General features: G+C 44.0%; 1 protein-coding gene across 5 annotated transcripts in view; it reads left to right on the top strand.

Moving 5' to 3' along the window:
- slc20a2 (solute carrier family 20 member 2) overlaps window positions 1-21,081 on the top strand; it is a 44,888-nt gene extending 23,807 nt beyond the window's left edge. For 4 of the 5 annotated variants that reach the window (XM_073466735.1, XM_073466736.1, XM_073466739.1 and 1 more), the window contains 10 exons: window positions 4,097-4,668; window positions 6,695-6,835; window positions 8,084-8,169; window positions 9,645-9,741; window positions 9,926-10,045; window positions 11,385-11,618; window positions 12,064-12,700; window positions 12,943-13,128; window positions 16,388-16,472; window positions 19,914-21,081. In XM_073466735.1, the coding sequence (XP_073322836.1) occupies window positions 4,380-4,668; window positions 6,695-6,835; window positions 8,084-8,169; window positions 9,645-9,741; window positions 9,926-10,045; window positions 11,385-11,618; window positions 12,064-12,700; window positions 12,943-13,128; window positions 16,388-16,472; window positions 19,914-20,078 (2,040 nt within the window). In that variant the 5' untranslated portion in view covers window positions 4,097-4,379 and the 3' untranslated portion in view covers window positions 20,079-21,081. Of the gene's footprint in view, window positions 1-4,096; window positions 4,669-6,694; window positions 6,836-8,083; window positions 8,170-9,644; window positions 9,742-9,925; window positions 10,046-11,384; window positions 11,619-12,063; window positions 12,701-12,942; window positions 13,129-16,387; window positions 16,473-17,038; window positions 17,124-19,913 lie in introns of all 5 variants that reach the window. The other variant, XM_073466737.1, reaches the window with a different exon arrangement.
- The last annotated feature ends 273 nt before the right edge of the window (window positions 21,082-21,354 follow it).

Consider the following 21,354-nt stretch of genomic DNA (forward strand, 5'->3'; position numbering starts at 1 on the left):
GAGCTTTTAGGCATTTTCATTTTGGGTTTCATTGCATAAACGGTCTACATCCTGTAACCCTTACGAAGGCTATTGAAGCTGGAGCACATTGTTTCTCTTTAAAATTCCCCTTAGACTAGTTGAGTGTTTTATTTCCTTGTCGGAGCTGTTTGAGTCAATTGGATGACTCCACAGGTTCCTACCAGACCCCTCTTACTGTACTGGAGAAAATTGTTTTTAAGTGCACAACAGGGTGTGGCGGTATGCGAGCTGGTGTTTGTGTATTCCAGCAGGACCAACTCTTCGGCTTCAGCGTCGGTGTCAGCGTCAGCTGCAGCTGTCACGTCGACTCTCCCGGTTTAGAAAACTGCAGACCTGATTAAACGGGGTCGGTACTTGTGTGCACACCCACTCTCGAGTCACTCATGCTCATCTGCCTCCTTCTCACACTCGATCGATGGCGTGTTTGACCGTTTCCTCTGTGGAGTCAGTCTGCGGCTCTGTTTGGTGGCCGGCCATGTTTGACTGCGTGGTCGTCTTGTGGCGGAGGTGTTCCCCGGCTCAAACATTTACACATGCAGCGCAATAGTCCTTTCAAAGTCTGCTACCCTCAATACACTGACTGTCAAATGTAATATTTGTACAGCAGTTCTCAGGTGTTGGAGGTTTTCAAACAAGTAGAGAGTCAAAATAAGTTATTTGATTCAAAATATTATAAATTGAGTTTTAAAAAATATTTAGGAAATGTCTCAAAAGCCTTGAAATACTTGTATATTGGTTCAGGTTTAATGAAATGTAATGTTTCTGCTTGTGTGACATGATGCACTTAAGAAATCAGCTGAATTTCAGAGCTTCAGATGAAGATGACACCCCCACTTAGGTTTGTTTTGTTATTTTTAGTCATGAATTATTAACTTGGCAAACCTTTTAATCACATCACACTGATGAACAATAAAAAGTTCATGACTTCAGTTACCTCTCAGCCCGACAGTCTCAGACTGAATCTTCACGTCCAGGGGCACTGATCCCTCGCTCTGATCCTTCGCTCTGATCCTTTTCTGGAGGGGAGGTTAGTGAAAAGAGAATTTCCCCGCGGGCATCAGACAAGTATCACATCATTTTTACCCAGTCTGTTTGAGATTTGGCACCCCCTGAGCTCTCTGGATAAAAGAGAACTGGCTGGGGATGTGAAGAAAACGTAACGTGTCAGATACATTTTTAGATTATTAAACCGTTAACCACGTAATAATGTTCAGTGCCACTTAAGGTATGATGAGTCAGGGAGGTCTCGCACGGACCCGATCAAGAGACAAATCATTATCGTCTTTTAATGTGTGTGTTGTGGTTCAACAAAGGCAAAAGGATAGACGTTTCTGACCTCAACTGTTCCAGATGGAGCTCTTGGTCGGGAGGAGGGAGCCGTAACCGGCCGCAGGCTATTTAGAAAAGAGCTGCCTGCCCCCACGCGATGAGCACACAGTCGGTTCATGCCGAGAGAATGTTCTCGTCTGGCCTTCAAGCTGTTTACATTTAATGCTCCCCATTAACAATTGGCTAAACCATAGAAGGAAATGTGCTGCCATTAACCCCTATGAAATGACTTTGGTTATGTGGCACAGACAGGAGAAAAAAGAGGAGAAAGAAGCCAGACCGAGTCGTTTGTGGTGAAGAGGTTTCTCAGGGACCACCAGAGGCTTTCAGTGTTGGTGGCCTCATCATCTGCCTCCAGAGCTTGTTGTCATTGTTGTGATGTAAATAAGCCTTGTGGGACTTAGCAGGGACGTGGGAAGCTGTTTTACCTCAACAAGTGCAGAGCCCAGCACGCTTATTACAACAGTCACAGGAACGTTTCATCATTAATATGTTTATTATTTCTTGATTAATCGATTCATCATTTCCCGTCTGTTACAGTCGTCTTCAAGGACGAAGTTAACTTCCTGAAAAATGTCTTATTTTTTTATTCAGTTTACAAATGGGTATGTTAGTGATTAATCACTAATCGTATTTTAGTATTCTCAAATCATGATCATCTACACCACTGACCCATCCACGGGACAATCATGCTCATTATCTTAATAGTTATAGATGTATTTCTTAGGGTGAGCTAAGGAGCTAATGTCCCTGAAGTTGAGGGCGTACACAAGCAGCAGGCTTGTGCTAATTTACATGAAAATGTTCCCTCAACATCTGTCAAACGTTTGACTAAAGTCCACAAAAAAGGAACGGCTAAAGTTGTTCAGTAAGTCTGCAGAGAAACGTGTGATTTACTTTGCTGTTAAAACCCCCCAGATTTTGAAGGGTTGCATCCATTGTCGTTATGACTGCGGAGTAAAATGCTGAAACGTTTGTTTTTTACAAAAGACGCAAGAGAACCCAGAGAAGTTACTACTACACTATCAGTTGACTTCCCTGACCCTGAACGGTGCAGCTTTGCGAACTGTTCCCACCTCCAGCAGCAGTAAAGCATCACTGCTGATGTTCTTGCTGCATTGCAGTCTTAACATAAATCCAAGCACTGAGATTTTTTTTTTTTTCTTATCTTGTACTGCAGCAAAGCCTTAGATTTAGTTTGAACTTGTACTGCAAATCTCGTTACAACACTGGTGTGAACCTTTTGACTGTCGCCCAGTGAGCGCTGTAGCAGTCACACTGAGGCTGAACGAGCACAGATCAGAAGGGTAATGTGATGTGGCACCTGGTTGTCAGTGAAACGCTCTCTTGGTTCACACTGGAGACACTGCAGGTGAAAACATCATCTCTTTCAAGCACTGGTAGATTTCTGAGATTTTGGGCTATTATGCTCTCATAACTTGTCGTCTTTCAGAAAACACTCATTGAGGAGTTTAATTTAGTTCAGATTTCTGTAGCACATATTTAATTAGCTGATGCCTTATTTGCATATTTAAAGCTACTACAAGGAATTTTTAACTGGTAACAAAACATTCTCATTTTAATACTGACGCCTCTTTATGACCTACACGAGCAAACGAGACCATCGGCATGAAGATGAACTATTTCTATTTAGTCTTTTTTTTTAACGTCTGCCACTGGGTCCGTGTTTACATTTCCTTACGCAAAGTCACAGTAAGTCAGATGTAAACCAATTTAAAAAGAAGCAGGAGGAGATTTCTCTTATAATTCTACTTTGGACATAATATTTTGTGGTTTTGACGGTGGAAACACAAAATAAAACAAAATATTAATATTAAATATTAAAGTTCCTTCAAACAAACAATGTAAGAAAACTTGCAATCCAAAAAATAACTGTCTTAATGTCAGTAATCAACTGGAGAAGTTTCATGGTTTTTAAATGTGAGTATTTTCAGTTTTTTTTCACTGCTCTCTGACGTGAAGCTGAATATCTTTGGGTCGGGGACAAAACAAGACATTTGAGGACGTCATCTTGGGCTTTGGGAAACACTGAAACATTTTTAGATCGAACAACTAATCGAGAAAATAGCAGATTAATAAACAATGAAAATGGTTGTTAGTTGCACAACAAATGTAAAACATTTGGTCATCATCAGTCTTGGCATCACTGCATCAGACATGATGGTGATGAAAGTGGTTGAAATAGTGTGGTGGTCTATTAAGGGAACTCAGTGAATTATATATTCCTGTCAAGGGCCGCCTGGGTTTGTGGAAAAGAGGTAAACCTGTGCAACAAAAGCAGGTTTGGCAGGGACGTCGGCTGCCCTGTTGTGAGGGGATAAGGTGTTAATAGTCCAGTCCGATGCCGGGAGCATTGCTCACCTCTCACTCTGGATACTCTGGGCTTTTTATAGTCTCGCCGCTGTCAGCAGGCCCTCTGGAAGCGTCTGATTTGATTCCCATGAAGTGCAGACTGTGATTTCTTATTGTGGTTATCTGAGACGTCCCACAGCTTTTTCATCCAGTTCTGCGTCGTCATCCTGAATCCTTCAGGTTTGGGTGTGTTTTTTATCTTCTCCTCCTCTTTCTCTCTCTCTCCCTCTCTCTCTGCTGGTCCCTCCCCTCCTTTGTCTTTAGGTTTTGTGAGGAAGTCACAGGGAGGTGTTGCCAGATGTTAACTGCTGTTGAAAAAGAGTAATCATGAGTCGTGATACTAATCTGTTTCTGTCTCTTGTGTCTCTTGCAGGTGAAGGACCGGGCAGACAGACTGTCTCACACTAAGCTATGGAATGCTCCCTGCACCCACCATCACTAGTCTCCAATCTTTGGACTGAGCTCCAAACGCTTAGTTAGCGGCTGTGCTTCTCCCCTCGAACTCTTTATAACCAGGGGACGAAGAAAAAGGAGCGGGCTTACCAAGTCCTCCGCTACAAACGCACGGAGCACTTCTTTCTTTTTTAAAAAAAAAAAGAATATTTAAGCTAGTTTTTTCTCCACTTGGATTTTTGGTCTGGTAAAATCCTATCAAGATGGATCTGGAACCGTTCCTGTGGATGGTCATTCTTGGCTTCATCATTGCCTTCATCCTGGCCTTCTCAGTGGGCGCCAATGACGTGGCCAATTCATTCGGCACGGCGGTGGGCTCCGGTGTGGTCACGTTGAAACAGGCCTGCATCCTGGCATCCATCTTTGAGACGCTGGGCTCGATGCTGCTGGGGGCCAAAGTCGGCGAGACGATTCGAAAGGGCATCATCGATGTCAGCATGTACAACGAAACGGTGCCCGTACTCATGGCAGGGGAGGTCAGCGCCATGGTCGGTAAGTCGGACTGAATTTTCAGCAGCTATTGATTTATCATTTTGGTCTGAAAAAGTGCCAGAAACTCTCTGATCTCAGTGTTGTAACTGGGAGGATTTGCTGCGTCGTCTTTGTCATAAATGGTAGTGAACTGAATATCTTTTGGTTTTTGACTGTTAGTTGGACAAAACAAGGAATTTAAAGATGCCACCTTGGACTCTGGGAAGTCATAGTGGACAATTCTACACGATTTCTAAACAAAACCATAAGTCAGTGAATAAAAAGAAATGATAGATCACTCAATAATGTAAAACAGTAGTTGCAGCAGTGAGTAATTGAGTTACTGCTGCTCCTCGGCTCCATTATTAAGTGAAACGGGCTGGTGACAACTGCTGAGACGAGGTCTGAGATGTGGTAATAAAAGCTGTACTTTGTTTTGTGACATGCAAGAAAGACTTGTTGTTTCTGAAACACAACTAATTTATCGTTTTTTTGGTTTAAGTCATTTTTTTCAAGGGGGAAAAAAATGCTGTTTACAGGCTGCTAAACGGGAGGATCTGCAGAGTTTTTAAGTCGCTGTAAGCGAGTCATGACTCATTTGAATTTGTCACATTGGGCTCTTGCAAGAATAATCAACAGTTGAATCTGCAAATGAAAATAATCATCACTTGCAGCGCTGAAATGAATCGACGGAAACCTCAGTGATTAACACTGTGTGAATGTGAAAAGTCTGCAGAGTAAAATATTCCTCCAGGAAACTGGAGACTCATAACCCCATGACGGTCGAGGAGAGTCTGAAAAGTAGTGAAAATCCCTACAGTCCAAGGTGACAACTTTTAATCGCTTGTTTCATCTGAAGAACAGTCCACAACCCAAAGATATTAAAGCTACAATGTTATAGATCAGAGGAAACAAGAAAATCCTCACATTCGAGAGGCTGTAACCTGTGAAGGGTTTGCTCAATAAATGACTGATAAATGATGAATTATTTAAACTGTTGCAGATTAATTTCCTGTCGAGCTACTAATGGATTAATCAGTGAATTATTTCAGCTCTAATATGTTTCTCTTTTAATAATTTAATGTATTTCAGTTATTGTGTAACAGACTCTGCTTTTTCACAGTCAACACGCATTTGTTCATGAAAACACCGCTCACATTTCTTTCGTATCCTGACCTGAGGGCAAACACAATAGTGACTTCTTAATACATGTAGCATTCACACAGTAAGATTTGTAAGATTACAGATGTACAGAGCTCACACACAGCTCTGTTTTCCTGACAACTAAACTGCTAAGTTACATAATGACTCTAGCCGAGTTGTTTTTGTAGAAGTTCGCCAATTGTTCGCTTGAATAACATCTGTGCTTGTTTTACGACCCACTTGTCTTTACGAGAGATGTTATAAAGTTTGTTTTGTCCTTGAAAAGTTTAAAAGCAGCTCTGACACAGTGTGAAAAAATATTGAGTCTATTTTAAGACGAACCTCTTCATGTGATGTTTTTGTATTGTTATTGTCAACATCTCCCGAGTTGCTTCACAGAAAAAACGCTCTCGCAGTGGCTTTACAGTGAAGCACAACAAGCAGTCGTTGGGTGTCGACGGTAGCTTGAGATTACCTCAGTGAATGAATTCGTGCAGAACAGAAAACAATGGGGCTCCCGTCGAGACAATGGCGTCTTAATGAAAGAGTGACTGCTGGGAAACGGTAATAAATAAGGCGATATTACGCACAGGGGATTCCCGTGTCGCTGGAAATTCAGGTGGAGCAGAAAAGCCACAAGTGAATGTTGGCGAAACATTGAACAGCTTCTTTTTTTTATTTCCAACGTTAAACAGGTGATGGAGGATAATGTGTTTGTACAGAAACTCTAAAGGCAGGTCACAGTGTGCCAACATTTACACACAGCACAAGCCTAAAGTGAAACAGAGTGCAGACGCTCACTGAAAATGTCACATGCTGTCATGAAATCGTTTTTGATCTGGCGACTCAAGGATGAAAAATGGCTGAGATTTGTGAGTTTTTTTTCCTTTTTTTTTTTCAACAGGGTCAGCAGTCTGGCAGCTAATCGCCTCCTTCCTCAAACTGCCCGTCTCTGGGACTCACTGCATTGTTGGCGCCACCATCGGCTTCTCCATGGTGGCCATCGGCACCAAGGGAGTACAGTGGATGCAGCTTGTCAAGATCGGTAATGTCTTTGAGCTCTTTGAGGCCTATGTGTGTGTCTGTGATGTTCATGTAGAGTACACGCAGTTTGAACAAGGTCTTCAGAGTTTGGAAAATGCTTATGGGTTCAAGGTTTGAATTAGAACATACATGTAGTCCTTGAAATATGCTTTATTTTTAGCATAATCTGGTGTTTCATCAACTCAGTCACTTACATAGGCCAAAATATCTTTTGATATTTTAAGTAAAACGATCCTGTTGTCATATTTGTTTGTTGTCTCCTGGCATCAGTTAGCAGGCGTCAAATAATCTTGATCAAAACATACAGTCAAAGTTAATACAAACAGCTGGTAAAGCCAACAAAGTGACACTATACATGTACTGCTGTGGGTATAAAATAAACTTAATATCGCCACAGTGAGATATTTGCAGCACAGCTACAGTCGAGTTTAGCTCTCTAAAACAGACAGTAATCATCAGATTATGTTGTCAGCAAGGACGGCTACCTCGACCAATTTTACACAGCGAGCGATCGAAGAGTTACCGTTTGCTCCGCGGTTAGGAGCCTCAGTAGAGCAGCGTGCAATGCAGCCAACAGAAAGACAGTACTCTGCAGTCCCCTGCCCCTGTCCCCACCTGTTTGAAACGTGTTGCTGGCGTCATGTTCAGAATCAGCACATATTTTACAGAAACCTATGAAATATATTGTCTTCTCACTACATATCAAAAAGGATTACATAATTGTCCCAACTTTTTTGGGAAGCAGGGTTTTGTGAACATTATAAATTGTGATGTAATTTCATAGAATGAGATAAAGCTTTATTGATCCTCAGAGTGGAAATTCACAATCAACCCAGCGGATATGGAGGAATATAAAGTGATTAAAATGAGCTCCATGTTTACGAGCTTCAGCGATAAAGGGATAAACACATTAACGCATCAATTATTATAATCCAATAATATGATATGCATCATTCTGCATAATAAGTATTCTTTTAGTACTTTCAATATTTTTGAATGCATGAAGTTTTTTCTACGCTGTGGTGTTGCTACTTCTCCGTAAGTACAAGATCCACTAGTGCTTCTTCCACCACTATTCTGGGAAGTTACAAATGAAGTGCAGATGACGGTGTTTGGAAAAATGTGCAAGAACAAAAGGGCATTTGTCAGACTCACTCAGGGCTGCCTGGTGATCCTGCATCACTGCGTGATTTGGTGATTTTGGTGCGTTGCTGTCGTTTTCTGATCACATGTTCTCCTCCCCTTCCAGTGGCATCGTGGTTCATCTCCCCCTTGCTCTCTGGACTCATGTCTGGACTCCTCTTCATGCTTATCAGACACTTTATCCTCAACAAGGTGGGCTCACATTACAAACGCAAATAAGCACACTCCTTCCTCATCACATGTTCAGGTTCTTCTTTGTGTTTCTGGGTCAGTGCCATATTAACATTTAGTTTATAAAGCACTGGTATACTGACCGTGAAAAATAAAGGTTTAATGACTTCCCATGCGGTGGATTATTGCCCGTGATGTCCGTGAATAATTTAATGATTTTATGATGCAGTTTGAACTTGTCGTCACATTCACACTGTCGGCATGTAGAGCGAGCTGTCGGTCCGGGAGTTTGAAACACCAGAATTCAGACACAGACGTGTCGACACAAACCTGTCCGAAGAACTCCAGCACAGATAAAATCCATTTGATTTGGCAACACCCGCAGATCTGTTGTTATGTAACAGGCAATCTCTGGCAGACCGGGAAGAGGAAAGTGTTGTAGATCATCCTAAGGTCACGACTGCAGGATTATGTATGAATGACTCATAGGACGATTTGTCATTCGGAGTGGAGTTGGTGTGTAGCTGGGTCAGATTCAGGATGAGTTCATCTCTGTCTCTGCAGGCTATTTGCATCAGCTAAATCGGAATATAATACTTTCTACTATATTTAAAGGTGTGTTTTCCAAAACGCACAGTCAGGACGACAGTTTAGTATGTTGAAATGAGGTCGGGTCACGCTGCATATCAAACTCCTCATAAACCGCACGTTGCTCACACCTTTGACCTGAGCTGAACTTCAGTCGGAAGCTTTTAGTGAGAAGTTAACCGCTCGTTGTCTTCCTCGGCGACGCTTTGACACGATGAAGAGCTGACAACGACTGCAGCTTCGTCATCACATGGGCGATTAACGAGGGAAGAGGAAAGAGCAAGTTTAATAAATTGACAAATATTTAAAAGGGGAGTGGGCGTTACATTTAGTCATCAGTATCACAAAATCACTGCAATAAGGTCAGGATGCAAGTTCTCCATATTTCTATCATCTATTAAAGGTACAACAAGTGATTTTGGTGGGCGCCCCAGTAGCTCAGTTGTGCAGAGGCTGTGTCGTCGCAGCGGTGGCCCCTGTATTCGCCCTGTGTGGCCCTTTGCTGCATGTCACCCTCCCTCTCTCTCTCTCTCATCCTGTTGCCTGTCACTCTTCAGCTGTGCTTTCAAATGAAAGGCCAGAAAAATAATAATAATAATAAGAAGAAAAAGATTTTGCGGGGCGCCCCAATAGCTCAGTTGGTGGAGTGTGCGCCCCATGTGCAGGGGCTGTGTCCTCGCAGCAGCAGCCCAGGATTTGAATCTCAAAAAAAAACTTCATACACGTTAAACCCAAGCAGCTCTGTGATTACAGATTCACCTGGAATCATTCATTTGCAGCATTTTTCAAACCAAAGATTCATTACATCACCATGAAATGAAGCTAAAAGTTGATCAACATGCATAAATGTGAGCTCTTATCATCGTGTCAGAAACTGTAATAACAATCTGTGTGTGCTTCCTACACAGGATGACTGTGTCCCTAATGGGCTGCGAGCTCTGCCTCTCTTCTATGCCTCCACGATTGGGATCAACACATTCTCCATCCTGTATACTGGAGCACCATGTAAGTCTTTTTTTTTTAGTCTGACACCAACATATGATCAAATTATCATCTCAGTCTAAACGGGTGTGTGATGTGCTAACCCTGCTCGAAATTCCTTTTGAAGATGAGAAGAGTTTAAGTAGATTATAATACTTTGCGAGGTGTTATTTTCTTATACACGTGTGTTTGTGTTTATTAATCGCAGTGCTCGGGTTGGAGATGCTGCCGGTGTGGGCCATCTTTCTCATCACTTTAGCGGAGTCGATAGTCTGCGCAGGTCTTGTCTGGATATTCGTATGTCCCTGGATGAGGAGGAAAATAGCAAGTAGGTATCTGTGTGTGTGTGTGTGTGTCCGTGTGTGTGTGTGTGTGTGTGTGTGTGTGTGTGTGTGTCCAGTCTTTCTCACGCCATCTGAAACCCCACTGCTCTGACCCGGGCCTAACACAACAGCGCTGCAGCCTCTGCTTGCACACTCTGTGCTCTGACACCAAACAAGAGATGCCAGCGGATGTGTTTACTCATTGGCCTCTGCCAGAGCCACTAAAGCCACCAAAAAAACCCTGTGAACTCTGTGTAGTACCCCAGTTGGTCTGTTTAGACCACTTATTTATTTATTTATTGCTGCTTGGCCAGAAGCAAAGGGTTAAGATCATAGCCTGCAGTGTAGAAAGCTCTCAGATCAGGGTGGGAGTTGTTTTCCTAATGGGAAAATCAGCCTGCAGCAAAGCACATGACACGTTAAATAAAACAGTGGAAAGAGCAGGAGGTGGAATATCTGAGGGAGCGGTGGACATAACCAAGGCAGCCAGTCTGTTAAATACAACTTAATGTCACCACGGATAAATAAGAGCTCCTGTTAACTGCAGCAATCCAGAAGACTAAACTTCAAACTCCTAAGCCCCGATCCGAAGGTGCCGGTAGTATTTCCAAATTGGTAAATTGGTAATATGTAACAGAATAAAGACGTGCTGGTATTGAGGCTTAAAACAGATTCATTTTCTCGAAACTTTCCCTCAAACCCCCCCCCGGCACTGGAGTGAGGCCGACTTCACCTGTTGCTTAAACCGTGTCATGACCTCTGAATGCCTGCGAGGATTATAACTGATATTTTCGGTGCTAATCTGGATGTCACTGCAGCCGTCAAAATGAGACAGGTGGTGGCTGAGTTTATGTGTTTGCACTGAGGGGTGTTTTTGAGGAGCGCGGGGGCATCAAGTGTATCAGCACCGGGATTAGTTCGGATCAGCTGATGGCTTTCCTTTTGTTTGTGGAATGTTGCTGCGTGGTTTGCTCCTTCTCTGACGGGAAACCAGGCTGTTTCTCACTGATTATTATTAGTATTGTTAGTAACAATACAACAAAAACATGCCTGAAATGATTTATATTTCAAGAAAAGAACATAGGATGTGTGCCAGAGTTGGTGATTTACTTGTGAAACTCGTGTCCTGATTTCATCAGCTCGCCCTAATTGGAAATCCTCCAGATTACTTTCTATAAACCGAGTGTTTTTTGCCAGCGCTTGAAATTTTGATTGTTCTGTAAATGATCACTCAGATTTGATAGAATAGAAACCTTGTCATGTAAATAAAGTTGTGGTATTCTCCTCATAATTAGTACACAAGGACCTTGTTAACTAAACCTGTCATCGTTTAATTTCCTCCAGGTCGTCTAAAGAAGGAGCAGGCTCTGTCCCGGATCTCTGACGAGAGCCTGGACAAGATACCTGAAGAGGAGGAGGAGAGCCCCGTCTTTAAGGAGCTACCGGGGGCCAAGGGCACAGATGAGGCCGTGTTGCCGCTCACGGGGGGCAGCAGTGAACGGAGCACTCGCGAGTCCACCGGAGAGCTCACCAACCTGGCTAATGGAGGCACCGTCCTGCCGAACGGCAGGGTGTACGGTAAAACCAGGATTTTATTTTTGATTTGAGATGTGGCTGTAGATCACTGTATCTGTTCTTGTCTAGAGTAGCTCTGTCGCTGCTTTTCATTATGCTAACTTATACTGCCTCGCATCCTCTCACCCCCGTGACCTGGAAATCATTCGTCCTCCGCCATCTTGGAGGATCTTCCAATTCCTTTGCCTCCTCTCTTCTGCAAGGAAAAGGCGCTTTGAGAGGGAAGCGAAATATGAAAGGCAGCATATTTCACACAATAATTGATGATTCTATTAAAGCAGAATTATGTAGAAATTGGCATTTTGTGTGATTTGGCGCCCCCCAGAGGTTATTTGTATACTTACTGGAGTAAAACTATAAATGTGCTACTACTGTGTATTAATTTGCAACTGTTTGGTTTGATGAACGTCATTCATTCACACACACTTCCTCATCGTCTCTCCTTCAGGCCGGACCCACTCGATGACCAACGGCTGCCTCAAGTCACCCGTCTCTAATGGCAGCTTCAGCTTCGATGGCCACATGCGCAGCGATGGCCAGGTGTACCACACCGTGCACAAGGACTCGGGTCTCTATAAAGACCTGCTTCACAAAATCCACCTGGGCCGCATGGACGACAGCGACCGCTCAGGCTCCAACGCCGGCCCGGCTGACAACAATTACCGCCTGCTGCGCCGCAACAACAGCTACACCTGCTACACGGCAGCCATATGCGGCATGCCCGTCCAGCCGCTCCTGCGCACGGAGTCGCGCGAGGACAGCGAAAAGCTGGTGGGAGAGGGAGGCGGCAGGAGCAACAGCGTGTCCTACTCCAAGAAGAGGGTACGCTACGACAGCTACTCATCGTACTGTAACGCCGTGGCGGAGGCTGAGATCGAGGCAGAGGAGGGCGGGGTGGAGATGAAGCTGGCGACAGAGCTGGAGGGGGTGGAGGAAGAAGGGGCTCCAGCTCCGGTGCCTCTGGACGACATGACCGAGGAGGACAACGAGGAGAAGGATAAGTCTGAGGTGTTCCTGCTGTTCCACTTCCTGCAGATCCTCACCGCCTGCTTCGGCTCATTCGCCCACGGAGGAAACGATGTCAGGTGCTGCCTCCAGCTTCACAGAGGACATACAACATCCCATACAGCCAATGCACCTGCCAAATCACATTCCCTTGAAGCTTTTTGCCTTATTGGATTATTAGATAATCAAATCAAAAAAATCTAATTTGTTATTAGCAACAAATACAGAAATCAGCTTTTCTCTGCTGCTTTGACGTCATGTTGTCCTTCATGTCTGATCAGTCCAGCATGAATACTATAATCTTTTTTTCTCCCCTTTGCAGTAATGCCATCGGGCCCCTGGTGGCGCTGTGGATGATCTATGACCAGGGCGGTGTCATGCAGGACGCAGCTACTCCTGTCTGGCTGCTGTTTTACGGCGGTATAGGCATCTGCGCCGGCCTGTGGGTGTGGGGCCGCCGCGTCATCCAGACCATGGGCAAAGACCTGACTCCCATCACCCCCTCAAGGTGAGAAAGCCACCACACGGGGGAGCGGGGAGAAGGGTGTGTGTGTGTGTGTGTGTGTGTGTGTGTGTGTGTGTGTGTGTGTGTGTGTGTGGAAATGGTTGAGTGGACGAGAGAGCGAACGACTGTTTGTGGCGGAGGTGAACATTTCCAACATGCTTGGTTTGACCTGCTCCAAAAAGCCTCGACACGCTAACACAAGTCCGTGGGGTGCAACAGCTTCCTCGGTAAGTGTTCATGTGCACAGCAGCCGTATGAACGCACACACTTTGTCTTTAAATGTTCAAGCAATTCAACTGACAGTACGATGCATGAACCAAAGGCAGTATAATCGGGGTTAGAGTGCTGTATTGCCTCAAGTGCTCCCTGCAGGTACAGTAAACTTGTCTGACTAATCAGGGCTGTTTGTGTCGAGCGTGCGCTGATTAACCGCGCTCTGCTCCCCAAACAGAGCTGCCGCTGCAGGCAAAAACACATTGTTACTACACGGGCGACCTGCAAGTACAGTGTTGCATTTGGATCTTCCATGTTGGTTGCATCTATAAAGTGAAGTATGTAATTGGAGACTATTTTTCACATGATTTCATTACTTTAATGTGAAGATTTCGCATTTCAAAATATTTGATTTGAGTGAAAGGATGTCTTCTAGTCTAATTTTAAATCTAACTCAAACTTTGCTGGAACAGATTCTTTCCTGCTCTGATGAGAATGAGGTAGGGATGATGCACCCTCTGTTTTTCTTCTGCCCTCTGACCTATTACATAATAATTATGAATAAATAAGGAGTCTTTTGGACCACAGCGCATGAAGCCCCAGGGCTCTCTTCGTCCCACAACCTTAGCAGCAGACATCACGCATCCTGAACCACTGACTGCTGCTCCTCTGTCCTCCAGATCAATCTCTCTCTCTCTCTCGCTGTCCTCCCATCTTCCCACGCATAAGCTGAAGAGTGTGTGTGTGTGCGTGTTTTTGGGTGTGTGTGTGCATACCTCAAGGATGTTTGTGCGTTTCGTGTCAGCTTAAAGAAGCCAGGCTCCATGCCTGCCGGTCGTCGTACATGTTAAGGTCTAATTGTTCCAGCAATTTATTTTGTGTGTGTTGTGTGTGTGTGTGTGTGTGTGTGTGTGTGTGTGTGTGTGTGTGTGTGTGTGTGTGTGTGTGTGTGTGTGTGTGTGTGTGTGTGTGCGCTCTGTTGCCTGGCAGGAACATCACACAGGGTTTCAGGAAGTTGTTTGGCATTCTGGATGAGGAGAAGTAGAGCAGGGGGGTTGAGGGAGGGGCGAAGCCACAGTGGGAACCCTGGCCTCTCTTCTCCAACCGCAGGGAGGGACGCCAGCCTGACTCCTTCTCTTTGCACTTTTTCTTCTCCCGTCTGTCCTCCTGTTTTCATATTCCTTCCTCACCCTCTGCTTTAAATCTCTGTTTTTGTGGTTAACCCTCTTCTTCCTTTTTTTCCTCATTCCGTCTCCTCACTGCATCTTTTTGTCTTGTTTTTTTTGTTTTTGTTTTTTTTTCTATCACCGTCTCACCTCTAAATCTTTCTCCTCTTCCTTTAAGTCCCGCGATTGTTCTCACGCTCACACCATCTCATTATTTTTCCCCTCTCCCGTCATTCTCTTCTGGTTTTTGGCCCCTCTTTCTCTCTCTCTGCCTTCTTTCTCTCTTAATCTTCTCTTTCCATCACCAGCTTAGTCTTTTCACTCCAGGACTCAAAGACAAATTTGCTCTGGTTCACTGTTCTAAAGGCTCTCTTTCCTCCCAGTGTCTGTTTCCATGCATCAGTCTGACAAAGAGGTTTGTTTGGGGGCAAGGACAGGAAAGGACAGGGAAGTGTGTGTGTGGTTGTGTGTGTGTGTAGGTGCAGTTGTGTGTCTCTAGTTTGTGGCTGAGCATATGTTTGAGCAGGCACAGTGAACACGTAATGAGTGTTGTGTATCAAAGCAGTAAAAACAGGTTTGGATCTGGTTTGGGATCTCGCACTTTGCATGCTGGCTCACGTACCCTCGTAGAACTGAGTTATGCTAATATAATGACCACCTGCAGGAAAAGCATCCCACTATTAGAGCTGCGACTAATGATTATTTCCATTATTGATAAATCTGTCAGTCATTTTCTCTCAGTTTGTTTCCCAAAGCCTAAAGTGACGTCCTCAGATGTCTTGTTTTGTTAAATATTCACATTTAAGAGGCTGAAATCAGAATTTGGACAGATATTCTTAAAAAACACGACTCAAAGTGATTAATTGATTCCCAAAATAGTTGGTAATTAATTATTGATTATTTTTTAATGAACTGGTGGGGGGTTAGTGCGGGTTGATTGGCCTGATGTAGCGGCATGCATGCAGCGCTTTAACATGCAGACATGGAGAATTCATACACTTTGGGTTGAAAGCATGAGAAATGGCGAATGAGACTACATGTCATAAGATAATAATGGATAGACAATTTAATGCGTACACATGAAACTGTCCAACGCTTTCTCGAACTGTTTTCTTGCCATCGATGACGCGTCTGTGCTGATACATATTGCTATCACTCAGATCGATCTGATAGTTAACAATTAATCAAGTAGTCATTGCAGCTCTACCCACTATGACCAGTCAAGATGTCTGCTGTGAAAAAGGCCAGAGCTGTACTAAAAACTCATAGCGATTATCACAGCACTATAAAAACATATTATATAAGAATCTTCAGGGCGTTTTCCCCTCAGCTTTCAGTGGAGCATTGACAGTAAATGAGCAGAGAGAGAGATGCACCAGAGGTCCTTGAACAGCCCAGACAGGACTGAAATGTTGCAGATTTGACCAATTAAAATTCAGCAGTGTCTGTCCCCAGAGCTTTACGGTACCTCAGTGCTGAGGGAGAGTTTTAGTGGTTGCTGTTTTTATTTAGTCTTTAACTGCAATAAAGAAAGTACCGGCTACTGATTCAAATTCAAGTTGCCTTCTCACTCGACCTGTTTTCTTTTCCTCTTTCTTTGACTCTAGTTTTCTATCCCAAGCAAACAGCTAGTGCATTTTTTTTAAAGATTTTCTTCCCCACTTTTCTTCACCGCTCAATGAATTACCAACATTAACACCTTATAGAAATATTGTCTTTATTGTGATCACCATATATTTGTCTGTCTGTGTGTGTCGAGTGTACTTTTTAAATGCGGATGCTGGATTATGGTGCCCTGAGCAGCACGGCCCGGACAAAACAATGAAGGATGTCTCTTTGCTCCCCTCCTCCTCCTCCTCTCCCCTCCCCTCCCTCCTCCACAGTGGATTCACTATTGAACTGGCTTCTGCACTCACAGTCGTGTTGGCTTCCAATATCGGAATCCCTGTCAGTACCACACACTGCAAGGTATGACTGATGACTGGGCGGCCGCTCCAGCTCCAGCTGGCCTCTCAAACCCCTTCTTACAGGACCTTCCAGGGGACAGGGCGCTCACACTGCCTCCCGGGGCCCCCGGGCTGGAAAGACACACTCTACTTAATTCAGTCTTGCAATCAGATCCATGTTTTTATGACCGTAGGAGATCTGTCTAGAATTGTCCTTTAATTCCCACCAAACTTTCACTGCATTAAAAAGACAATCAAACATTGTGTCCAGACGGCCCCGGGCAGCAGCGTGCAGCCCCTCTCCCCTGTTCTTTTCAGGAACATCGGATCCAGACTGGAAGTATCGGACCCCTCCTGCCCACTCCCCATCAACACAGTGTCTCATCCTGTTTCATACCCACCAACTCTCTTCCGTTTTGCCCTTTCAGCATTGGCATGGTTTGATGTGTGGGTTCCTGTGCCCACCCCCACCCTCCGGCAGTATCCTCCTCCTCCTCCCCGCCCGACCCCACCTGTCACACTTGTTTTCCACTTTTTTACCCCCGTCTCCATCTTTCTCTCTGTCTCTCCACTCATCTGTCTTCACAGCGGATTTTGCATTGAAGTAATGAGTGCGCTAACAGTGCTTGTTGCATCAAATGTGGGCATCCCAATAAGCTCCACCCACTGCAAGGTATTGGAGTCATTGGTAGTGAAGCCGTGCTAGAGAGCCCTCTCAGAGCTCTACTTCATCGCTTCACCTGTAGCTGTCAATCGCCAAAGCCAATCACAACTCCTTAAGTTGCTCTTTTGACCTCTCTTGCAGTTTCCCTCTGGTAGCAAACCCTCCAAGTTTGTCCTTACGGGGATCTTTGGATGGAAAATTTGATGAAATTCAAAGCGAGCTTATCAGATATGGAGCAACTGTGGAGCTACTGAACTGTACTTTTGAAAGACTTTAGGATGCTTTATTCTGAGGTGTAATGTCTGGCGTGCTATTCTCGCAATATCTCAGAAATACATTGAGGGAATTTCTTCAAAATTTGGCACAACCATCCACTTGGACTCGAGGATAACCTCATTAGAATTTGGTGGTCAAAGGTTAAAGGTCGCTGTGACCTCATAACGCACATTAACACATTTCTACTCAACATTATGATCAAATTTGACACACATGTCTAAAAGGATTAAATGAAGACATTATGACGGTTTATATCCAAAAGGTCAACTTTACTGTGACATCATGATATTCTGCAAAAAATGTAATCTTGAGCATTAACAAAGATATTTGAAGGTATACTTTGCAATTTGGTAAATATGCCCATTTACCTCCTGGCAGTGACCATTCTCATGTCAGTCAGATAAGAATATGAAGGCTACAGCCAGGAGCTAGTTAGCGTAGCTTTGCACAAACATGAGAGTATACAGATCTTGTCATCTGATTCTCCGCTAGAAAGGGAATAAGAGTATGTTTTACCTTCCAATCAGTAGCCTGTTTTGGGGGGAGACAGTTAAGCGTAACACAGGCGTCTTATTGACAATCAATCATGTCAGTGACACAAGTCTGCATCTGTGAAAACATAAAAGCATAAGACTCGATAGATCAATACTTCAAACATGTCTGCTGAAGGGAAACTGCACGAGACTCAAAACTGGTATTTAATTGCTGATTATCAATTTCATCATCAACTTCACCATCCATTCCTTATTTTCACTCCTCACCTCCAAATACCCTCGTCTCTTCCCTAAAACCTCAGATAATCTACTGCTATGCCAAAATCTACTGATGGTTAGAAGTATATAATTGTGGTGGTGATTTGATCGATTTAGTGGTTGTGTGCAGGGGATCCACAGACGTTGTTGGGCACGATCGGTATTTAAAAAATTTTAATGAGCTTGTTTTTTTTGGTAAGCATCGTTAAAAGTGGCGCTGACCTTTTTGGAAAAGCAACCAACAACATCTGTAAACATCCCCGAGGCGGCTGTGAGAGAGAATGCGAGTGTGCGCGAGCAGCGACGGGCATCCATTTGGTTTCGTCGAACTTTTCTTTAACGTTTTTTTGGCTTCTTCACTCAACGTGCGGATGAAACTAAATTGATGCCCGGCCGTGGTGTGCGGGGCGCTGCCGTGATGCGATTATGTACAATGACCCGTTGTTTCAAAAAGCTCTACAGGCAGTCAGCAGCACAAATACCAAGGTCGCACTGAGTTCAGGCTTTGCAGTCGCATGCCTGAAATACTACAATTGGCTGTAAACAGACATCAAGACCACAAAGTTTTAGAAAAATGCTTATTATCCAAATGAGGGAGAATCTGAGACATTTTTCAACACGAAGTCGTCCAGAAGATGTTTTTGTGTGGTCTAGCACCAGTGTGACTTTGACCTCTGGACTACAAACAGCACTGCTCTGTGTTGAGCCGACCTTCCACATTTAGTCGAGAGTGTGACAGAAGCCGTCTCATGTTTCTCTGGCCGTATAAGAGCAGGCACAGTGTTAACTCCCGCCCACCTGCTTCGTCACAAACAGAGCTGAAACCGGTCACTGCACATACCGCTCCGACGCACCGAGGTGTCGTCTCAAATGTGTTTATGTGTCCTCTTAGTCAGCAGCGGTCTGATTTGATTTCTTGAATAAAAGGTGAGAGAAGAGTTCATTGGTGGACGTCTGACATGAGCAGAAAATGAGAAAAAAAAAACATTCAAGATGAATTTTTAAGAATTTTATTCGAAGCTCAAAGAGGAAAATCATCTGACTTTTTGTTAGACCTGAACTGCTGATGTCAGACTTCCACAACTCAAAAATAAAATTGAAGTAGTGTTTAACTTTTACAATCGGCTTGCTCTAATTAACATTTTGGACCGAGCTGGTCTTGAAGAGCTGAAGGTCGTGTTCAGGCTTTTCTGTTGAAGTGGTTTGGATGAGATTTTTTAAATATCGACAGCCTAGATTATAGAAATGTTTCTTTTAATATCACCCAGCCATAATAGATAGTTATATTAGTAGTATGAGAATAAACAAGCTGTTCTCAGAGGAAAATAAGGTCCCCAGAACACTGTTTGAAGCCAGAAAGGTGGCAGGGTCCGCCAAATATAAACAAAGTAAAACAGTATGAAATTGTGACATAGTGCACCTTTAATTCTTTTGTACTTTTACTTGATTAGTATTTTGAATGAAGTATTTTTGAGTAAAGAATCGGAGCACTTACTCCGCCACTGACTGTTAATTGAGTTAAAGGCCACAGCACACTGCATCACTTCCACCAGTGCCCAGTGGTCATTTCATTCATCAGCTGTCAAGTCCATCAGAGCTGGACGGACACATAAGAGCGAACACACACAGTTTATATAACAGTTAGACCACAAAACATATGAAAAAAGCCTGAACATCCTGCAGCTCCTCACGTTGTGTTTGCCTCTTTAAAACTTTGGTTCTGTGCTGCTTCTGATTGTGTCCTCTCTCCCCTCCCGGCTGCGGCCGCCAGGTCGGCTCAGTTGTGGCCGTCGGTTGGATCCGCTCCCAGAAAGCAGTGGACTGGCGCCTCTTCAGGAACATCTTCCTGGCGTGGTTTGTCACGGTGCCCGTGGCCGGACTGTTCAGCGCCGCCGTCATGGCCCTGTTCGTCTACGGCATCCTGCCCTTCGTCTGAGGGCGCACGGCCGGGAGGGAAGAAGAAGAAGAAGAGAGTCGAAGAGAGAGAGAGGGAAACTTGGGTAAAAATCACAGCTCGAGTGTCGGGGTTGCAGATAAAAGAGATCGAAGTGAAGAGAGGGAAAAGGGCAGGGGTGACGGGAGTTGAGAGGTTTACAGACAGACTTGGTTGTCCTGTGGATGTGAGGAGGGGTTGGTTCATATGCTGCCTGGCTCCGTAGTCCAGAGATCTTTTTGGCTCATTTGAGTTTCTGATCGGCTTTTATTTATTCTCGTTTCGGGTGCATAAGAAAGCGTGTAACCACCGTGTTCACCGTAACCATTCAATCTGCTGTACATATGACAATAACGGGGAGATTAACAACAATGCTGCTTGTTGGAGAAGCAGTGGCAGTTATCATCTGTCTCAAAATCACGAGTTTAAACAAAAAAAAAAAACAAAACCAGACAGCACATGACGAAAAATAATCAAGCGGTTAATTCTGCACACCTGATCCGACAAACACGCCTGCAGTGTATCATTCTGCCTGGTAGCATAGTTGGTCAAGTGCTTATTATTATTATTATTATTATTATTATTATTATTATTATTACTGTTCCAAAATGCCAGAAAAAAAACCTGTACATATTGTTATACTGGATTGAGTGTGATTTGTTGTATTGCGGCTTGCTTTAAAGTAAAAAAAAAAGAAAAAAAAGAAGCAAAGATGTGCGTGTGGTCAACCAACCCATCCATCACGTCATTTTGAACATGCTAGCCAGGTACAACTAGGGCCAAACGGAACGGACGCCTCAGAGAAGGGTGGTGGGACTGTCACTCTGCTTTTTTTTATTTTCCACATGATACCATAGAAACCTGATTTGCTAAAGAGTTGATTTTTTTTTTGTTTTGTTTTGTCAAGAGCTCCTGTATGTTTTTAGAAGATGGATCTCATATTTTTTAATGATGTATTATACTGTAATTTGTACTGTAAATACTTGTCCTGAAAGAGTTTGGGAGGGGGCGGGACGGGGGGGATCATGGTTTGTTTTTAACATCGTAAAGGGGTCGGAGGGGTGCGTCACCTCTTCATGATGTCATATTATAGAGTATATTTAATCCCAGAGTACACGCAGACACTCAATGAACGCACACACTCGACAGGCTGCTGGAAAAACAGTGTCTCCGTTCAAAGTAACGAGCCGAACGTGTAGATGTTCCTACAGAACGTTTCGGTCGCTCTTTTGTGGTTTCGGTGCGGCAGAAGCCAAAACGCTAAAAAAAAAAATCCGAG

Source organism: Pagrus major, chromosome 5 (assembly GCF_040436345.1).
Source record: "Pagrus major chromosome 5, Pma_NU_1.0".
In the NCBI taxonomy this organism is placed as follows: domain Eukaryota; kingdom Metazoa; phylum Chordata; class Actinopteri; order Spariformes; family Sparidae; genus Pagrus; species Pagrus major.